We start from the raw sequence: 16,323 nt of genomic DNA, 5'->3' as shown, positions 1-16,323 counted from the left end.
GGCCTGGTGGTCTTAATGGTGGTGGTGCTGGTGGAAGACCGGCTCTCAATCTATCTCAACTTGGCTTAACACCAAAACCAGAACAGACACCATTTGCCAACTTTTCAAAATACGTGCAAGTAACCAAATTATTATTATTATTATTATTATTATTATTATGTTTTAAAGCCAAACAACAACAACAACAACAACAACAACAACAACAACAAACCCCCCTTTTTTCCCCTCTTTTATTTATTCATTTATCTTTTATCATCAAACTCAATCACATTGATTTGTTTATGTAAAAAAAAAAGAAGAAGAAGAAGAAGTATCTAGATGTATATTGATATTGATATGAATATTAATATCTATATTATTTTAGTGATCCGTCTGGAAAACTCAATTTTGCTGGCAAGGCAATCATTCACGCAGACGGTGTTGATTTCAGTAACGGCAGCAGCTTTACCATCAAGATGGACGATCTGAAACTTCAAGAAGAACTTGGAAAGGGTCAATATGGCACAGTACAAAAGGTACGTAGCTGTAGCGTTGTATTTCTTACAAATACACAATAATTTCTATTTTTGGGTACACAAGTATTAGATATATTTAGATATATATATTATTATGATTATGTATTCAAGTGTGTGTGTGTGCGTAAAAAAAAAGATTATATAAGACATGTCTAATAATATTATTATTATATATATGAATATCAGGTGTCTCATCAAGTGACCAACGTTGTCATGGCAATGAAGGTAAGTAAAAAAAAAATTAAATAGATAGATAAAGTAGATAAATTTGTATACAATATGTAATTGGTGTATATAATAGTAATAATAATTATGTGAATGAATGAAAGGATATTAATTAATATATATATTTCTTTAAAAAAAAAAAAAGGAAATTCGGTTAGAATTGGATGAAACAAAATTGCACCAGATTTTGATGGAGCTGGATATTTTGCACAAGAGTACAAGCGACTACATTGTAGAGTTTTATGGCGCGTTCTTTATTGAATCGTGTGTTTATTATTGCATGGAGTACATGGATGCCGGTTCACTCGACAAACTCTATGGCGATGGTGTTCCAGAAGATGTTTTGTCAAAGATTACACATTCGGTATGAATCACCATTTCAATTTTTTCAATTATTTGATTAATTTTTTTTTTTGGTTATTAGATGGTGAAAGGACTTCGATTTCTCAAAGATGACCTGTCTATCATTCACAGAGGTAACAATACACATGTATACATTATGGATAAATGAAGAAAGTTTAGTATTAAGAGTAGTAGTAACATCAGAAATAAGCAACGCAAACTTCTTTTTGTAAAAACTGAAAAAAAAAAGACTCATGATTTCATCTTTCTATCTATTTATATATATTATCAAAAGACGTCAAGCCTACCAATGTACTAGTCAACTTGGCAGGTCAGGTTAAATTGTGTGATTTTGGTGTATCTGGACAGTTGGACAAGTCTTTGGCAAAAACCAATATTGGTTGCCAGAGTTACATGGCTGTAAGTTGAATTTCTCTCTATTTGTCTAATTCTAACATTGTATATTTTATATCATTTTATTATTATTTTTTATTTTATTTTAGCCTGAACGTATCAAGGCCGCCAATACATATACTGTTTCGTCAGATGTGTGGTCCCTGGGTCTGTCGTTGGTTGAAATGGCCGGTGGAAAGTACCCTTACACCTATGACAACATGTTTGCCCAACTAAAGGCCATTGTTGATGAAGAACCCCCCACACTACCGGAAGAGTTTACACCAGATGCCAAAGACTTTATATCAGCCTGGTAAGGTTTCACTAAACAAAAAAGCAAAATAGAGACATAGAAAAGATATATATATATATATATATATATATATTTGTGTGTGTGTGTGTGTAATTGGGCTGGACTAGACTAGACTGGATAGGATAGGATAGGATAGGACAAGTGTTACGGATTTCTTTACCTATCAAAAGAATAATAATAATATACTTATTTATTCAATTATATGCATGTATGTATAAATATTTAATAGTCTGCGTAAGGATCCTCAGAAGCGACCAACTTATGGCGAGTTGCTTGAACATCCGTTTATTACAAAGTATCAGGATGTAGATGTAGATATGGCTGCGTGGGCTCAGCAAGCATTGGCAACGCGAAAGGCAAGAGATCTTGAAGCCAGACAGAAATCTGTAGCCAAGCCCAATGTTTCTTAATTTGATTTTTTTTTATTTTTCTTTTTTTTTTTTACTTACTTACTTACTTACTTACTGTCTGTCTTTATTTCTAACCCACAAATACAACCTTTTTCATTCACTCCTTTTATATATGTATACAATACACACTACAAACACACCATATAAATATATATATATACGCACCCACTATTCTCTTCTTTCTCTCTTATAAATACATGTAATATTTATGACCAGTCATATATACATATAGTGAATGGGAAAAAAGTATCAATGTTTATGACATTTTAGAAAAATCAAAATTACTATAAAGCATATAAATATATATGCTTTGTATTTTTATATATATAAATAAAGTTCATATTCCGAAAGCGGGATCTATGGTCTTGTGTTTCAAAACAATATATATTTATATTATAATAATGATATCTAAAGAAGTTATTGTAAGGAAGTATTATTATTACTACTAATAATAATAATAGTTCATGTCAAATAAATAAAATAAATAAATATATATTTTTTTTTGGTCAAGAAGTATAATATATATATACAAATATTTAAAGTGTCATTTCTTTCTTTTTCTTTTTTTGATCACGTCACCACAATATAAGTAAGAGAAAAGAAAGGAAGGAAAAAAGTTATCCTGTACATCCCACATCATTTAATTTTTTATTTTTTTTTATTTCGCGGTTGTCCCGTTTCCGTACAAAAAAATAAAAAGGAAAGTCACACAAGCTTGGTTTCTATTTCTTTCTTTCTCTCTCTCTTCTTTTTTTTTTTTTTTTTTTAATTATCACCACCCCCTTTTTTATTTTATTTTATTTTATTTCTCTTCTTTTTATTTCTCGACACTTTAATATACATATCATTTGTTACTATGGCAAGCCCTGAATTCAGTAGTCCTCTTAGAAAATACAAGCTTGTATTTCTTGGTGAACAGAGTGGTAAAGAATACATCTATGCTATTAATATATATTCTTGTATTCACTTACACGACATGTCATATATATATATATATATATCTATATAAAATAGTTGGAAAGACTTCTTTGATCACCCGGTTTATGTATGACACCTTTGACAACACTTATCAAGTAATACAGACAAACATACGCTCTAAATACAATATACCTAAATATCTAATTTTCATATTTATATATACTTATTTATGAATAGGCTACTATTGGAATCGATTTTCTGTCAAAGACAATGTACCTAGAAGACAAGACTGTTCGATTGCAACTATGGGATACAGCAGGACAGGTAATATAGATAATAGGAATAATAATAAGAAAAGATTGGTTATCGGTATAGTTATTGATGTAAATGTATCTTAGGAACGTTTCCGTAGTTTGATCCCTAGTTACATCCGTGATTCATCAGTAGCCGTGATTGTTTATGACATTTCTAGTGAGTAATACTTGTGTGGTAGTAATAATATCTAACGACATGTATGTATATTTTAATAATAAAACATAAGACCGGGATTCTTTCCTCAATACGTCAAAGTGGATCGACGATGTTCGGGCTGAGCGTGGTAACGAGGCTATTGTTGTATTGGTTGGTAACAAGACAGATCTCAACGAAAAGCGGTAAATTTGATTTGATTTGATTTGATTTGACTTGAGATTGATTATAATACCAACATACTTATACTTTATTGTATTCTTATCAAGTGAGGTGACAGCTGATGAAGGTGAGAAGAGAGCCAAGGAATTGAATGTCATGTTTATTGAGACAAGTGCAAAGGCTGGACACAATGTAAGCTTTTATTCATTATAGTTATAAGATATAATTTGAGAAAATAAAAATAAAAAGATTTCTTTCTTTCTTTCTTTCTCTTTGTCTTATGCATGTTATTGGTTAAAATAGGTCAAGACTCTTTTCCGCAAGATTGCACAAGCCTTGCCTGGTATTCACCAAGGCACCAATGACACCAAGGAACAGAGTAAGTGAAATTATTTATATTACTTTTGTTGTATTCTTGTCTAATAAGAATATTTTTATTGTAGTGCAAAAAGTCAACTTGAGCAACTCGAATACTGAAGCCAGTGGTTGTGCTTGTTAAACAAAAACAAATATCCTCTTATTATATCGTTGCTATACTTCTTTTTACTACTACTACTACTACTACCTGAAGATGTTGTTGTTGTCGTTGTTGTTGTTAATTATATAAAAAAAAAGAAAAAAAAAGGGGAGGAAAGAAGAAGAAGAAGAAGAAGATGATGATGATGATTTTTTTTTAAAAAAAAGGGTTTATTTTAATATTAACAACAACAACAACAGCAACAGCAGCAGCAGCAGCAGCATTAGTAGAAAAACAAAAACAACAGCAACAATAGCAACACAATAATTTCTTATATATATACTATATTACACTATACTACACTATACTGCACTGCATTGCACTACACTACATTGCATTACACTAATCATATACATACATTTTATATATATATAGATGTATGTTATGTTATGTGATGTGATGTGATGTGATGTGATGTTGTGTGTGTGTGTGTGTGTGTGTATCTTTGTCTCTATATCTTTGTCTCTATCTTTCTATATCTACCTCTTTTCTATAATGTTTCTTTATATTTCATATCAAACTATCTATTAAACTATCTACCTGTATCTCTCTTTATGTGCCTATTAATTCTTACATACACTTCTCCTCTTTATCTTCTTGTTCCTCCTGCTTAACTACTTCTTTATTAACAAATAAAACAATAATATAATCTAATCTAATTTACCTTGCCTGTGCATAAAATTAAATATAATAATTATTAAATATTATATTTTTAATATCTAATTATGATACAATTATCCAAAACAAGACAAGACAATAGAATAAATAGTAGTAGTAGTAGTAGTAGTAGTAGTAGTAGTAGTAGTAGTTACAGGATATCTCTATACATCTAATTTATTTATTTTTTGTATGTAATAATCATAACAAAATCTCACCTCATTTTTCATTTGCCCCTTTTTAATTCTCTCTTTATTCTTGTCCCCTCTTTCGACCCCCTTTATTTCATATGTATTTTTTTTTTACCCTTTTATTTTATCTATTTAATTTCATATATATCATATTAGAAATAAGAATTCTTCTATTTTGTGATGATAATGATATGTCTGTGTAGTGTGTCAAGTATGTCTGTGCGTGCTAAATCAAATATATATATATATATATATAAAAGAGAGAGAGAGAGAGTGTATGTGTGCACATTTTATTTATTTATTTAAAAAAATAAAAATAAAGAAATGATCTTGCGATTTGACCGAAAGATTATTTGGGGTATAAGTGGCCGTGTAACAAAAGTCTGTAAAAAAATAATAAAAAAGATGTGAAAAAGTTAAGAAATAATGTCTTTCATTTTTCGCATATTATTATTTTTTAGAGGCATTTGTTTATAAGAAAAAAGAAAGAAGGGAAAAAAAAAAGCGCAAAATGGTATAAAAGATGTGAAGTGTAGTGAAGTGTGTGATTTGAAAAAAAAGAAAAAAAAAAAGGTTTGATAGATAGATAGGTAGATAAATATAATTATTATATAAATAAATAAATAATTATACATAAAAGAAAGAGAGAGAGAGAGAGAGAGAGAGAAAAAGGAAGCGTACAAAATAAAATAAAATAAAATAAAAATTTAGGGTGCCTAATAATAATAATAATAATTAAGAGAGAGAAAAAAATACAAAATAATAAAAAAAAATATGTATATAAAATATAAAGAAAGAAAGAAAAAATACAAGAATTAAAGCAAAAATAAAAATAAAATAGAAAATATCAAGAAAAATATATATAAAAAAATAAAATAAAAGAAAGCGTAATTTTTTTTTCAACACTACAAAAAACCAACGAAAATGAATACCAAGATTCTTTTTTTGATAATAATGATGTTGATGATGATGTGTTTGGTGCTAATTGGCTTTTTTTTTTCTTTTTTTTTTTTCTTTCTTGTTTCGTCTTTTTTTTTTTTTTTTTTGCTTTGCTTTGGTTTTTTTTTTTGATTTTCTGGGGTTTGAGATGGTGGGGAAGAAATAAAGAAAGAAAAGGCGTGTATAAGAAAAGAAGAAGGAGAAAAAGGGGAAGAGGGTGAAGAGGAGAAGAAGAAGAAGAAGAAGAAGAAGAGGGTGAAGAAGAAGAGGGGTTAAAGATTTTTGGTTTTGGTTTTGGTTTGGTTTTGGATATCGATTGGTTTTGTACAAGTTTTATACTCCCAAATAAAAAGTAAATAAATAAAATGTGCTTTGCTTCTTGTCTTGTCTTGTCTTCTCTTGTCTTGTTTTGGTGATTCTTTGTGCGCCTTTTGTGCCTTGTGCCTTGTGCCTTGTGTATATGCTTTGTGCTTGTGTGTGTGTGTGTGTATATATATATATATATATATTTGTGCCATGAAATCAAATCAAATCAAATCAAATCAAATATAATAAAAAATAAAAATAAAAATAAAAAGTCATCCATTTTTGTTGGTTTTCGAGCCTTTGCTTATTTTAGGATTTTGCGGCCTGAAACAGCTCGGCCTGGGCAACCGCATCCCGATGGAGTGCTTGACCAAGTTGGTGCATTTGCCGATTGTTGCAAGTGAGCCAGTGGAGATCGGCTTTGAGGCCATTCATCTGCAGGGCCTGGAGGTTGATGAATGTCTTGGCTCGCTGCAGTTCTTTCCAGGTTCGCTCCCACTCGGCTGCTTCGTCGGCCTCAAGTCCTGCCTGGCGGGTGCGCAATTGCTGGTTGACCTGGTCCATGTGCAACCGGTATTTTTGAAATCGGGTCTCGAGACGCTTGCGAACCATGTGATCGGCCTCAAGCGCCAGTCGCTGCTCGCCAATCGTCCACAGATGTCGGGCAATCTCTTGCTCGTCTGCGGCCACACGGAGCTCGAGTCCGCTTATGGTTTGAACTTGTTGACCACAGGTGTGCTGCAGCTTATCATGTGTCTGTGTGAGTAGCGCATGCTCTGCTCGGTACTGCTCAACTGCCCTGCCATGCTCCTCCCGCTCACCGGCCGCAAGCTCTTCAAGCTCACCGTGCTCCGTTCGCAAATTCTCCAGGCTCGTCCGGAGCTCAGCCGCCTGGGCCTCTTCGGCTGCCAGGCTGGTCTTGGTCTGCTCTAGTGCGGTCGAGGTTTCTTCCAAGGACTCGATCGTCTCGTCAAGCGCCGTCGTCGTCTCATTGAGATTTCCAGTCGTCTCCTCGAGCTGGCCCATCGTCTGCTCCAATTTGGCCGTCGTCTGCTCCAATTTGGCCGTCGTGTCTACCAAACTGGCCGTGGTCGTCCTCAGGTCTGTCTGGAGCTCTTCAACTCTGGCCTGCAGATCGCTGTTCTGGGCTTCTTTTGACTCGAGTTTCTCGGCCGTCTGGTGGAGCTTATCGGCCGTCAGGGTCAGTTGGTCGGATGTCTGTCCAAACTTGGTCTCTAGCTCTCCAATCGTCTCAATCAAACCGGCGTTCTCGGTTTGCTTTGTGTCCAACTGGTCGGCTGTCTGGCTGAGCTTTGCGGCCGTTTCATCAAGTATGGCCGTGGTCTGGTCAAGGTTGGTCTGCAAGCCTTTGATGGTCTGTTGGTGTGTGGTGTTTTGGGTCGTCTGGGTCTCGAGCTCATCTCTGGTGTTTGCCAGACACTCGGTCTGTTTGAACAGCTCGTCCGTAGTCTGGTCGAGCTTGTCGGTCGTCTGCTCAAGTCCACTCTCGAGCGCATCGATTGTGTGCTGCAGGCAGGTGCACTCGTCCTGCTTCTTTTGCAAGCTCTCGGTGGTCCGGACCAGATGCTCGGTTGTCTGGTGAAGCTGCTCAGTCGTCTGGCCAAGCTGGCTCTCTAGGGTCTGTACGGTATGCTGGAGCCGAGTGATGTCGGCCTGGCGCTGGTTCAGCAATCGAGCGGTCTGTTCGAGTTCTAGTCGCAAGGTCTGCAGAGCCTCCTGGCTGGCTTCATCGGCCAGCCGTGCATTCGTCTTTGTTTCGTCGACGATGGTCTCGAGCGACTTGATTGTAGAGAGGTGGCTGGCTACCTGGCTGCGTAGTTCGCTAATGATCTTTTGGTTGTCCTGGACTATTGCCTCGTGGCGCTGTCGGTCAGCAAATGCAGCTGTCTGAAACTGTACTGTCTCGAGTCTAGAGGAATCAAGCTCCTTTTCGGCCAGATCTAGCTTCTTCTGCAACTGGACTATTTTGGGTGATTTTTCAATAGTTTTTTCCTGGCGAGTAACCTATATATTTTTTATTTTATTTTATTTTATTTTATATGTATGTATGTAAATTTTGATAATGATAATTATGATATCAATATACATATATTATACATATTGATATTAAATAAATAAAGAATTAAGATTAATATTAATATTAATATTGAATGTTGTTTTTATTTTTCTTCTTCCTTTACTTTATTAATAATAACAATAATAATAATTATATATAAATAAATAAATATAGATTTATATGATTTGATTTGATGTGATGTGATTTTTGATATTTGATTTTCAAGGCAATATTATTATTATAGTTATTATTATTTGGCGTGGGTGTGGCGTGGGTGTATTTATATATATATATATATTTTATTTGTTTGTTTGTTTGTTTGTTTGGTTTTATTTATTTATTTATATAAAAAAGAAAAAGAAAAAAAAACTTACGGTCTTTTGGAGCGCGTTGTTCTTTTGGCGTACATCGGCTAGTTCGAGCTCCTTCTCCAAAACGCTTGCCTGCAGCTCCGTCTTCTCTGTCGCAACTGTCTGCAGACTGGCTTCTAGTTTGCGACCTCTGGTTTGCAAGGAGTCGATTTCCTTTTGCATTGCTTGGCGGTACTTTTCGAACTGGTAACTGATATTTGAACCGTGGCGTGATCGATCATCGTTCTTACTACCAGATGAAACAGTCGATAGACTTGAGGGAGAGTTTTCGCCTATGAAGCTGTAATCCGAATATGTAGAGTCAACTAGAAGACATTGTGTAATGTTGCGTATTTGTGGTTGTGGTTGTCGTTGTAGTTGTTCGTACATATTACATATGATTTAATAATCACAATCATAATTATAAAAAAAAATAAGACAGAAAATAATAATGAATAAATTGTACATATTTCTTCTTTTTTTTTAATATTAAATTAAATATATATATATACACCTGTACACCTGTACATCTACAGACTCATATACTTTCGCACATATATATATATGTATGTATGTATGTATGTAAGCATGTGTGTACATATAATGTAGATGTATAGATGTATAGATATATTTTTTTACCTGATAATAAACTTTCTGAAAATCTACCTCCATTATAACTGAATCGGCCCCGCCTGTTCATTTCTTCCGTGGGAACATCATATTCTCCAGGGCCAGGAATATAGTCTTTGGCACCTATAGGGGCGAGGAATAGACTAGATGAGTGAGCAGAGAGTCAGTGCGTTACGATTGGGGTTTGAAGCGGGGGGGTTTACCTTCCTGGAACCGTTTAGATTTTGCAAACATTAAATATTTATAGAAAATATAATACTAATTATGCCGATAATGTTTGATATAAATATGAAATATGAAATATTGGTTATTTAAATAATTATCTAATTAATTAATTAATTGATTGATTGGCTGGTTTAACTGAATATTTATATATATAAATAAGAAGAAGAAGAAGAGAAGAAAAATAATAGAGAGAAATAGTGAATTATATAGAGAATTGAAAATGATTGGTTTATATATATATATATATATATATATATAAATAAATAAATAATTATATGTACACAAAATATATTTATATTTATATTTATATTTATATTATATAAATAAAATAAAGTAAAAAAAAAAAGAGAGAGAAAAATAAGCGAATGATAAAAGCAAGAAGAAGGAAAGAAAGGAAAGAAAGAAAGAAAGAAATAGAATAAGAATTAGAGATCTATAGAAATAAAACCCTTTCTTTTTCTTTTTCTTTTTGAACGGCAGTTACTTTATTTGGTGATCACTTTATGTAGTTGTTAATACAGTTTATTGAACACTGAACACTGCACATTTTTTGCATAGGTTTTGCATTACATCTTGCACACTTTGGACTCGTTTGTAAACAGATTCCTGAACAGATACCTAGCATGTATCGAGAAAAATAAGGACTACAGATCAGTACAAAAGAATGCTGATAATTAAATTAAGGTTTTTATCATTAATGATGTATATATATATCAAACACCTTGTTACATTAATTTGTTAGCATCTTGGTTAAAATGATGAGTGATTAAATGTTGTGAATGTGTCGAAATATTTGGGAATTTCTTTATTTTTAGTGTGAAATAGACTTTGTATGATAATTTTTTTTTGCTGAGCCCTTTTTATTTTATATGTATTTTATATCCATTTCTACATGCCCCCCCTCCCCTCTCTCTCTCCTTACTCCTTCGTTTTCCCTTGCCTCTCTTTCTTTCTTTCTTTCTTTCTTTATCTTGTATCTCCTTTGATCCTAGATTGGGTTTAGTCAAATAATAATAATAATATTTTTTGACACTTTTTATTTATTTTTTGTGTACAATTTTTATAATTAATTATACATATTCCATAATTATTATTATTTTTAAAAGAACTTTTGAGCCTGTTCAAGAGCAAATGGAGCTGTGTAATCATCATTAGCATCATAAACAACCAATAAAATATAGACAGATAGATAAAGAGAGGGAAATATAAGAAACTTTAAAATAAAATTATCAATGTCTACTGACTAAATTGATATTATTAATGCTCTTAGTATTATTATTATAATAACATACCAGCACGGAGAGCAAGTACTACAAGGAAGAAGTTGGAGACTGTACCGATAGTACGCTGTCTAAGGAAGGCCTTTTCTTCAGGAGTGAGGGTGGGTTGCTATTAGATGACTTTAGTAATCGCTTTGGCCATCTTATATATAATCACTTTTATTTTTATTTTTAAATTTCTTCAAAAAGAGCTACAGTTCAACTTTTGCTCTTTATATTGTATGTTGTTATTACCTGAGGCATGAACATTGTGAATGAAGTACTATTGTTATTCTCTTTATTGGTTGAAATGTGTATAAAAATAAATAATTATTTATTTATTCAGTACACCAAAATAGTTGATTGTTTATTATTATTATATAAATAAATAATAAGCCGCCCTTCAACGTCACAGAAATAAGATTTGCCAGCCGATGGATCTCCGGAATATTCGGAGCAACGTCCGAAAAAAAATTAAAAAAAATGATGTTCACTTTCTATACATGTAACTTTTTCTATAACCCATATGTTTCATACCCATAAAAAAAATAATAAAAAATAAATAAAATGCCCTTTATTTATTTATTTTTTTGATTCTCAACCACCTCCTCTTTTGTGTCCAAGTGTAAGAGTATAAGATTCATTCATTCATTCATACATACATACATACATACATACATACATATTCTCTTACTTCTTCCTTTGCTTCTTCTTTATCATTTTTATTAGAATGCTACATCTATTATATATATAAATATATAAATATATACATATTGAAATAGGCACAGTATAGTACAGTACAGTACAGTACAGTACAGTACAGTACAGTACATCACGTCACGCCATGCCATGTCATCATAGCCATACCTACAACCCAATAAACCTACTGCCATATCCATATCCATATCCATATTAATATTGATATCCGTAGCCATAACCTTCTTATTCTTATTCTTCATCATTATCGTTATTGTTATTTCTATTACTCACACTCTACTCCCTGTCTCCGTCTTTTATATATAATATATACACAAAAGAAGAAGATCAAGCAGCAAATCACATGACTAACGCTCGTATTCTTATATCTCTTGGTTTCTTTGATTGCTCAATTCATTTAGCTATGAAATAAATCATAATCTTTACAAATTACTTGTATATACGTTTTTATAAAGAGAAATAAAAGGGACAAATGATAGCAATATGAATAAAAATAAAAATAAAAATGCTGATATACATGTGTAGTGTGCAATGTATGGTGTGTATGCAGTAATAGAGATCATCTATTTATCTATCTATTTTCTAGCAAGATATTAAAACACAAAAGTATCCAATAAGACTGTGACTAATAAATGATCATCATTTTCTCACCTATTAAAACCTTGTAATCGGCAACTCTATTTCCCGAAGCATTCTTTTTTTTTTTTATATAAAAAAAAAATCCCATTTTAAGGTAACCCAAGCCAATGAATCATAATGCTTATTGTTCATATTACATAAAAGCTTTTGAATTGTCATTAATTAATTTAATCATATTTAATAAAAAAAGATACATACATACATTATCAATTAATGCCCTGACCAGTAATCTGAAATAAATCAACAAAAACAGTAACAATAGCAGCAATAGAAATTATAGCAAAAATAGTATATATTTTCTATATTTGATCTACAAAGCTTTTTATATACACACACAACTTTTTTCCAGAATGATGTCGCAAGAAAAAAAAAACAAGACATCGAACTTTTAAACAAATGTCGCATATATTCCTTTATTTATGTTAAAAGGTTATTTTACACATTCAATTCAATTTTTGGAATGAATGAACAAGAACATGGTCTTTATTGGGATTATGAGATAATAGAGAAATAGGCAATCCAAGCCATCACTTGTAAAAACACGAAATATACATTGAAAAGCGTCTTTGGCTGTCCTGCATGCACTGAAAATTGCTATTGGATCCATATCTGTGTCTTTTTCCTCTTTTTGGCACCAATTATTATATTTTAGTAAAACAAAATCAATTTAAAAAAAAACGCGTTTCACATACTACAACTTTTGATATGATAATGCAAATGGAGCCTCTCACTAGAGACCCAAAACCATTGGGCCATAACTATTTCTATTCAATTCTTGTCTCGGAACCAGCACTCAAAAGAACAGCCACAATACTTTAACGAATAGGGTCTCAGTACTATCGATAGTATTGAAGCAATGAATGGCATTAAGAAAACCTCGAATACCAATAGAGACAGTTAACAGCATGATTAGGATTATTGAAGATCCCACCATAGGAGAAGTCGATCGAGACATTGAATTGGTTCACAAGCTACCCCGTGTATTTATTGCAGAGAATACAAGCAAATATGAGCTTAGCACTCGATACATTGATTCTTTCTCATGTAGCTTATTTAACAATCCTGACAAAGGTATATATATATATATATATATATATGTTGGATTAAATGATACTGGGAAGCTCAAGAACACAAAGATTTGTTGATGCATCACCCTGAGAGCTTTGCATATCCAGTTCCAGTTTACAGGAGTGAAATGTAAGGCGTCTTGGGCATATAACATGTAATTGGACAAGCTATTAAGTTTTATAATCACCATTGATGGCTTGAATGGAGTGTTCTCATCATCTAATAATCGCAATAACGATCATGTTCTTGTTCATTCATTCCAAAAATTGAATTGAATGTGTAAAATAACCTTTTAACATAAATAAAGGAATATATGCGACATTTGTTTAAAAGTGCGATGTCTTGTTTTTTTTTCTTGCGATATCATTCTGGCAAAAGGTTGTATTCTTAAATTCAACGGGAAATCGTTTAATTCTAGTCCAATCAAATATACTTTTTTTCTTTCTTTCTTCAGATTTGTTGAGTTTAATAATCTTTTATATACATATATATATATATATTATATTATATTAAACACCCCCACAAAACACATCTAATCCCCCCCCCTCTCTCTCTCTCTCACACACACACACACAAACTCTCTTTTTCTCTCTTTTATTTCTTTAAATATCTTCTTCCTTTCTCTTACTTGCTTTCTCTTCCTTTCATTCATTCAATTAAATATTTTAAATGGCAACAAAACCCGAGGTCGCTGCAGTACAGCCAACAATCAAGCCTGTTAGAACCACAAAGGATACCGTCGTTGGTTTTGCCATTGGAGGATTAGCAGCATGTGGAGCAGTGACATTTACTAATCCCTGGGAGGTAATTACAAGAATCAGCCCTTCAAATAAGACAAAATATAGTATATTGTTTTATGTTATGCTATGCGATAATATAAAGTATTTGATTACCCCTATTATTATAGTTATTGTAGATATTGATTATTCATCATAACGAAAAGAAAAGAAAAGAAAAGAAAAATAACAAACAAATACAAATATATATATATATATATATATGTAGGTGGTCAAGACAAGACTGCAGTTACAGGGTGAGCTGGTCCGTGCAGGTACCCTGTCAGAGGCTTCGAGACCTTATCACAACAGTTTCCAGGCCCTCAAGCTGGTCTTTCAAAAGGAAGGTATTCGAGGCTGCCAGCGTGGTTTGGGTGTGGCCTATGTCTATCAGGTCTGCCTGAACGGAAGTCGGTTGGGACTTTATGAGCCAGTCTACACCTCGACAGTCAATGCACTTGGGTTGAAATCGGATCATGCCCTGGTTGGTGCAGGTGTGTTTGCAGGCGCAACTGCAGGAGTCATTGGTGCAATTCTTGGATCGCCCCTTTATCTCATCAAGACCAGAAGACAATCTTACTCGCCCGTGTTCCGCCAGATCGGATTCCAACACCAGATGGGATCATCGGTCGGTGCTCTGGCCGAGATCTGGAAAAAGGAGGGTATCAGAGGACTCTATCGTGGTGCTGATGCCGCAATGGCCCGTGCTGGTGTCGGTTCGGCCGTCCAGATGCCTTCATACATGTTTGGAAAGCAGTTGTTGATCGACCGCTTCCATTGTGCAGACAGCATCGGCACACACTTTGGTGCATCGATGTTCACAGGTGTCCTGGCCTGTCTGTCGATGAATCCTTTTGATGTCATCTCAACCCGCATGTATAACCAGGGCGTAGATCCCGCAACCGGAAAGGGTCTCCTCTACAAGAACCCTGTCGACTGTCTACTCAAGATTGTTTCTACAGAAGGTGTCGGTGGTCTCTACAAGGGTTTCTTTGCCCACTTTTTACGCATTGGGTAAGTCATTTGTGGATCGAGTGTTTTGGATAGAGATTTTATGTCCAAAGTGTGTGCTTGTGTATATTGGGATTCTTTCTAATCAAATATCCTTTTGTATTTATCTATCATTATTGTAGCCCACACACAATGCTTATGTTCATCTTCATGGAGCAGTTAAAGACAGTTTACGCAAAACATTTCTAGACACTTTATTATCACTATTAATTTGTTATTACCAGTATTATTATTCCTCTTCTTCTTTTACTACCCAAAACCTACACATACACCTTACATACACAAAAAAAAACCCCCCCACCACCATTATATACACACTATATAGATATATATACAGACAAACAGACAGGCAGACAGACACACATACGCATATATATATATATAAAACAATATGTATGAAAATAAGCTATATACACACTGTACACTGTAATTGATGATTTTGTACTTTTTTTTTTGCTTTTAATGTGTATGAATAAATTAAATTGATCAGCAATTTATAGACATAGTAAAATGAAACATAAAAAAAAATGATCTTTTGGTAAGTAGGTAGGTAGGTAGGTAAGGTAGGTAGGTAAATAGTGGCTATAGAAAGAATTGTTTATTTATTTATTTATTTTAGATGCATTGAGTACTTTAAAATTAAATATATAGGTCCAATTGGAATGCGATGATGAATGCGGGATGAAGAATAATAGAAAGAGTGAAAAGTGAAAATGTTATAATATCCCGTCTGAGTCAATGATTGTGGAATAAGAATGCGGGTGTGTAATTGCGCCATTTTGGTGAGCTTTAACTGGACCTTTCTTTTTTTTTATCCCAAGCGATGGATGGCGTGCCCATTTAAAATAATAGAAAAAGGTAAATCATATCCGGAAAGATCTATGATTATTTTCCCTTATTGTTTTGTTTTTTTTTTTGAAAAAAAAAAGAATATAGCCTATAAACTGCCCCCCCTTTTTTCCTGCTTCTCCTTTGCTCCTTCTTTCATTCTCAATACAATTCCAAAATGTTTACTTCTGCTGCACTAGTTGCTGCTCTTGTAAAGTCAAAGGTTTACCCAAGCATCCAGACCAATGAGCCTGTCATTCTGTCCAAGCAGGTCTTGACTACAGTTGCAGATCTGGTTGTTCAAGAAGACGCTGCCTCTACAACAGGCAGCCAGGCAACCATCGTCGACCAGGACATCCTTATCCGTCTCCAGTCAGCCGTCCAGAG

The 16,323-nt window shown here is 33.4% G+C and overlaps 5 protein-coding genes across 5 annotated transcripts; 3 read left to right on the top strand and 2 right to left on the bottom strand.

The window, feature by feature from the left end:
- Positions 1-455: 455 nt before the first annotated feature.
- Positions 456-2,198, top strand: PHYBLDRAFT_106839 (hypothetical protein; the record flags this gene model as incomplete). Its single annotated transcript, XM_018427963.1, has 7 exons — positions 456-515; positions 702-740; positions 886-1,104; positions 1,165-1,216; positions 1,378-1,502; positions 1,586-1,788; positions 2,018-2,198. The coding sequence occupies 7 exons, from the start codon at positions 456-458 to the stop codon at positions 2,196-2,198; spliced, it is 879 nt and encodes a 292-aa protein (XP_018297195.1).
- An 856-nt stretch (positions 2,199-3,054) lies between these two features.
- Positions 3,055-4,245, top strand: PHYBLDRAFT_58201 (hypothetical protein; the record flags this gene model as incomplete). The annotated part of the gene is made up of 8 exons (XM_018440277.1): positions 3,055-3,121; positions 3,213-3,271; positions 3,354-3,440; positions 3,515-3,587; positions 3,658-3,769; positions 3,854-3,938; positions 4,050-4,125; positions 4,190-4,245. The coding sequence occupies 8 exons, from the start codon at positions 3,055-3,057 to the stop codon at positions 4,243-4,245; spliced, it is 615 nt and encodes a 204-aa protein (XP_018297194.1).
- A 4,529-nt stretch (positions 4,246-8,774) lies between these two features.
- On the bottom strand, positions 8,775-9,262 carry PHYBLDRAFT_157169 (hypothetical protein; the record flags this gene model as incomplete). Its single annotated transcript, XM_018433577.1, has 1 exon — positions 8,775-9,262. Exon 1 carries the CDS (start codon positions 9,171-9,173, stop codon positions 8,775-8,777), a length of 399 nt encoding a protein of 132 aa, XP_018297193.1. The 5' UTR covers positions 9,174-9,262.
- Positions 9,263-10,737: 1,475 nt separating this feature from the next.
- On the bottom strand, positions 10,738-11,204 carry PHYBLDRAFT_178991 (hypothetical protein; the record flags this gene model as incomplete). Its single annotated transcript, XM_018438073.1, has 3 exons — positions 11,153-11,204; positions 10,931-11,027; positions 10,738-10,775 (listed from the first exon to the last, which is right to left on the bottom strand). Exons 1-3 carry the CDS (start codon positions 11,165-11,167, stop codon positions 10,738-10,740), a joined length of 150 nt encoding a protein of 49 aa, XP_018297192.1. The 5' UTR covers positions 11,168-11,204.
- Positions 11,205-13,979: 2,775 nt separating this feature from the next.
- Positions 13,980-15,297, top strand: PHYBLDRAFT_34944 (hypothetical protein; the record flags this gene model as incomplete). The annotated part of the gene is made up of 3 exons (XM_018440042.1): positions 13,980-14,125; positions 14,327-15,111; positions 15,231-15,297. The coding sequence occupies exons 1-3, from the start codon at positions 13,991-13,993 to the stop codon at positions 15,295-15,297; spliced, it is 987 nt and encodes a 328-aa protein (XP_018297191.1). The 5' UTR covers positions 13,980-13,990.
- Positions 15,298-16,323: the final 1,026 nt, after the last annotated feature.

The sequence above is a fragment of the Phycomyces blakesleeanus genome (genome assembly GCF_001638985.1).
Source record: "Phycomyces blakesleeanus NRRL 1555(-) unplaced genomic scaffold PHYBLscaffold_2, whole genome shotgun sequence".
In the NCBI taxonomy this organism is placed as follows: Eukaryota; Fungi; Mucoromycota; class Mucoromycetes; order Mucorales; family Phycomycetaceae; genus Phycomyces; species Phycomyces blakesleeanus.
This window is presented reverse-complemented; position numbering and strand designations above follow the sequence as displayed.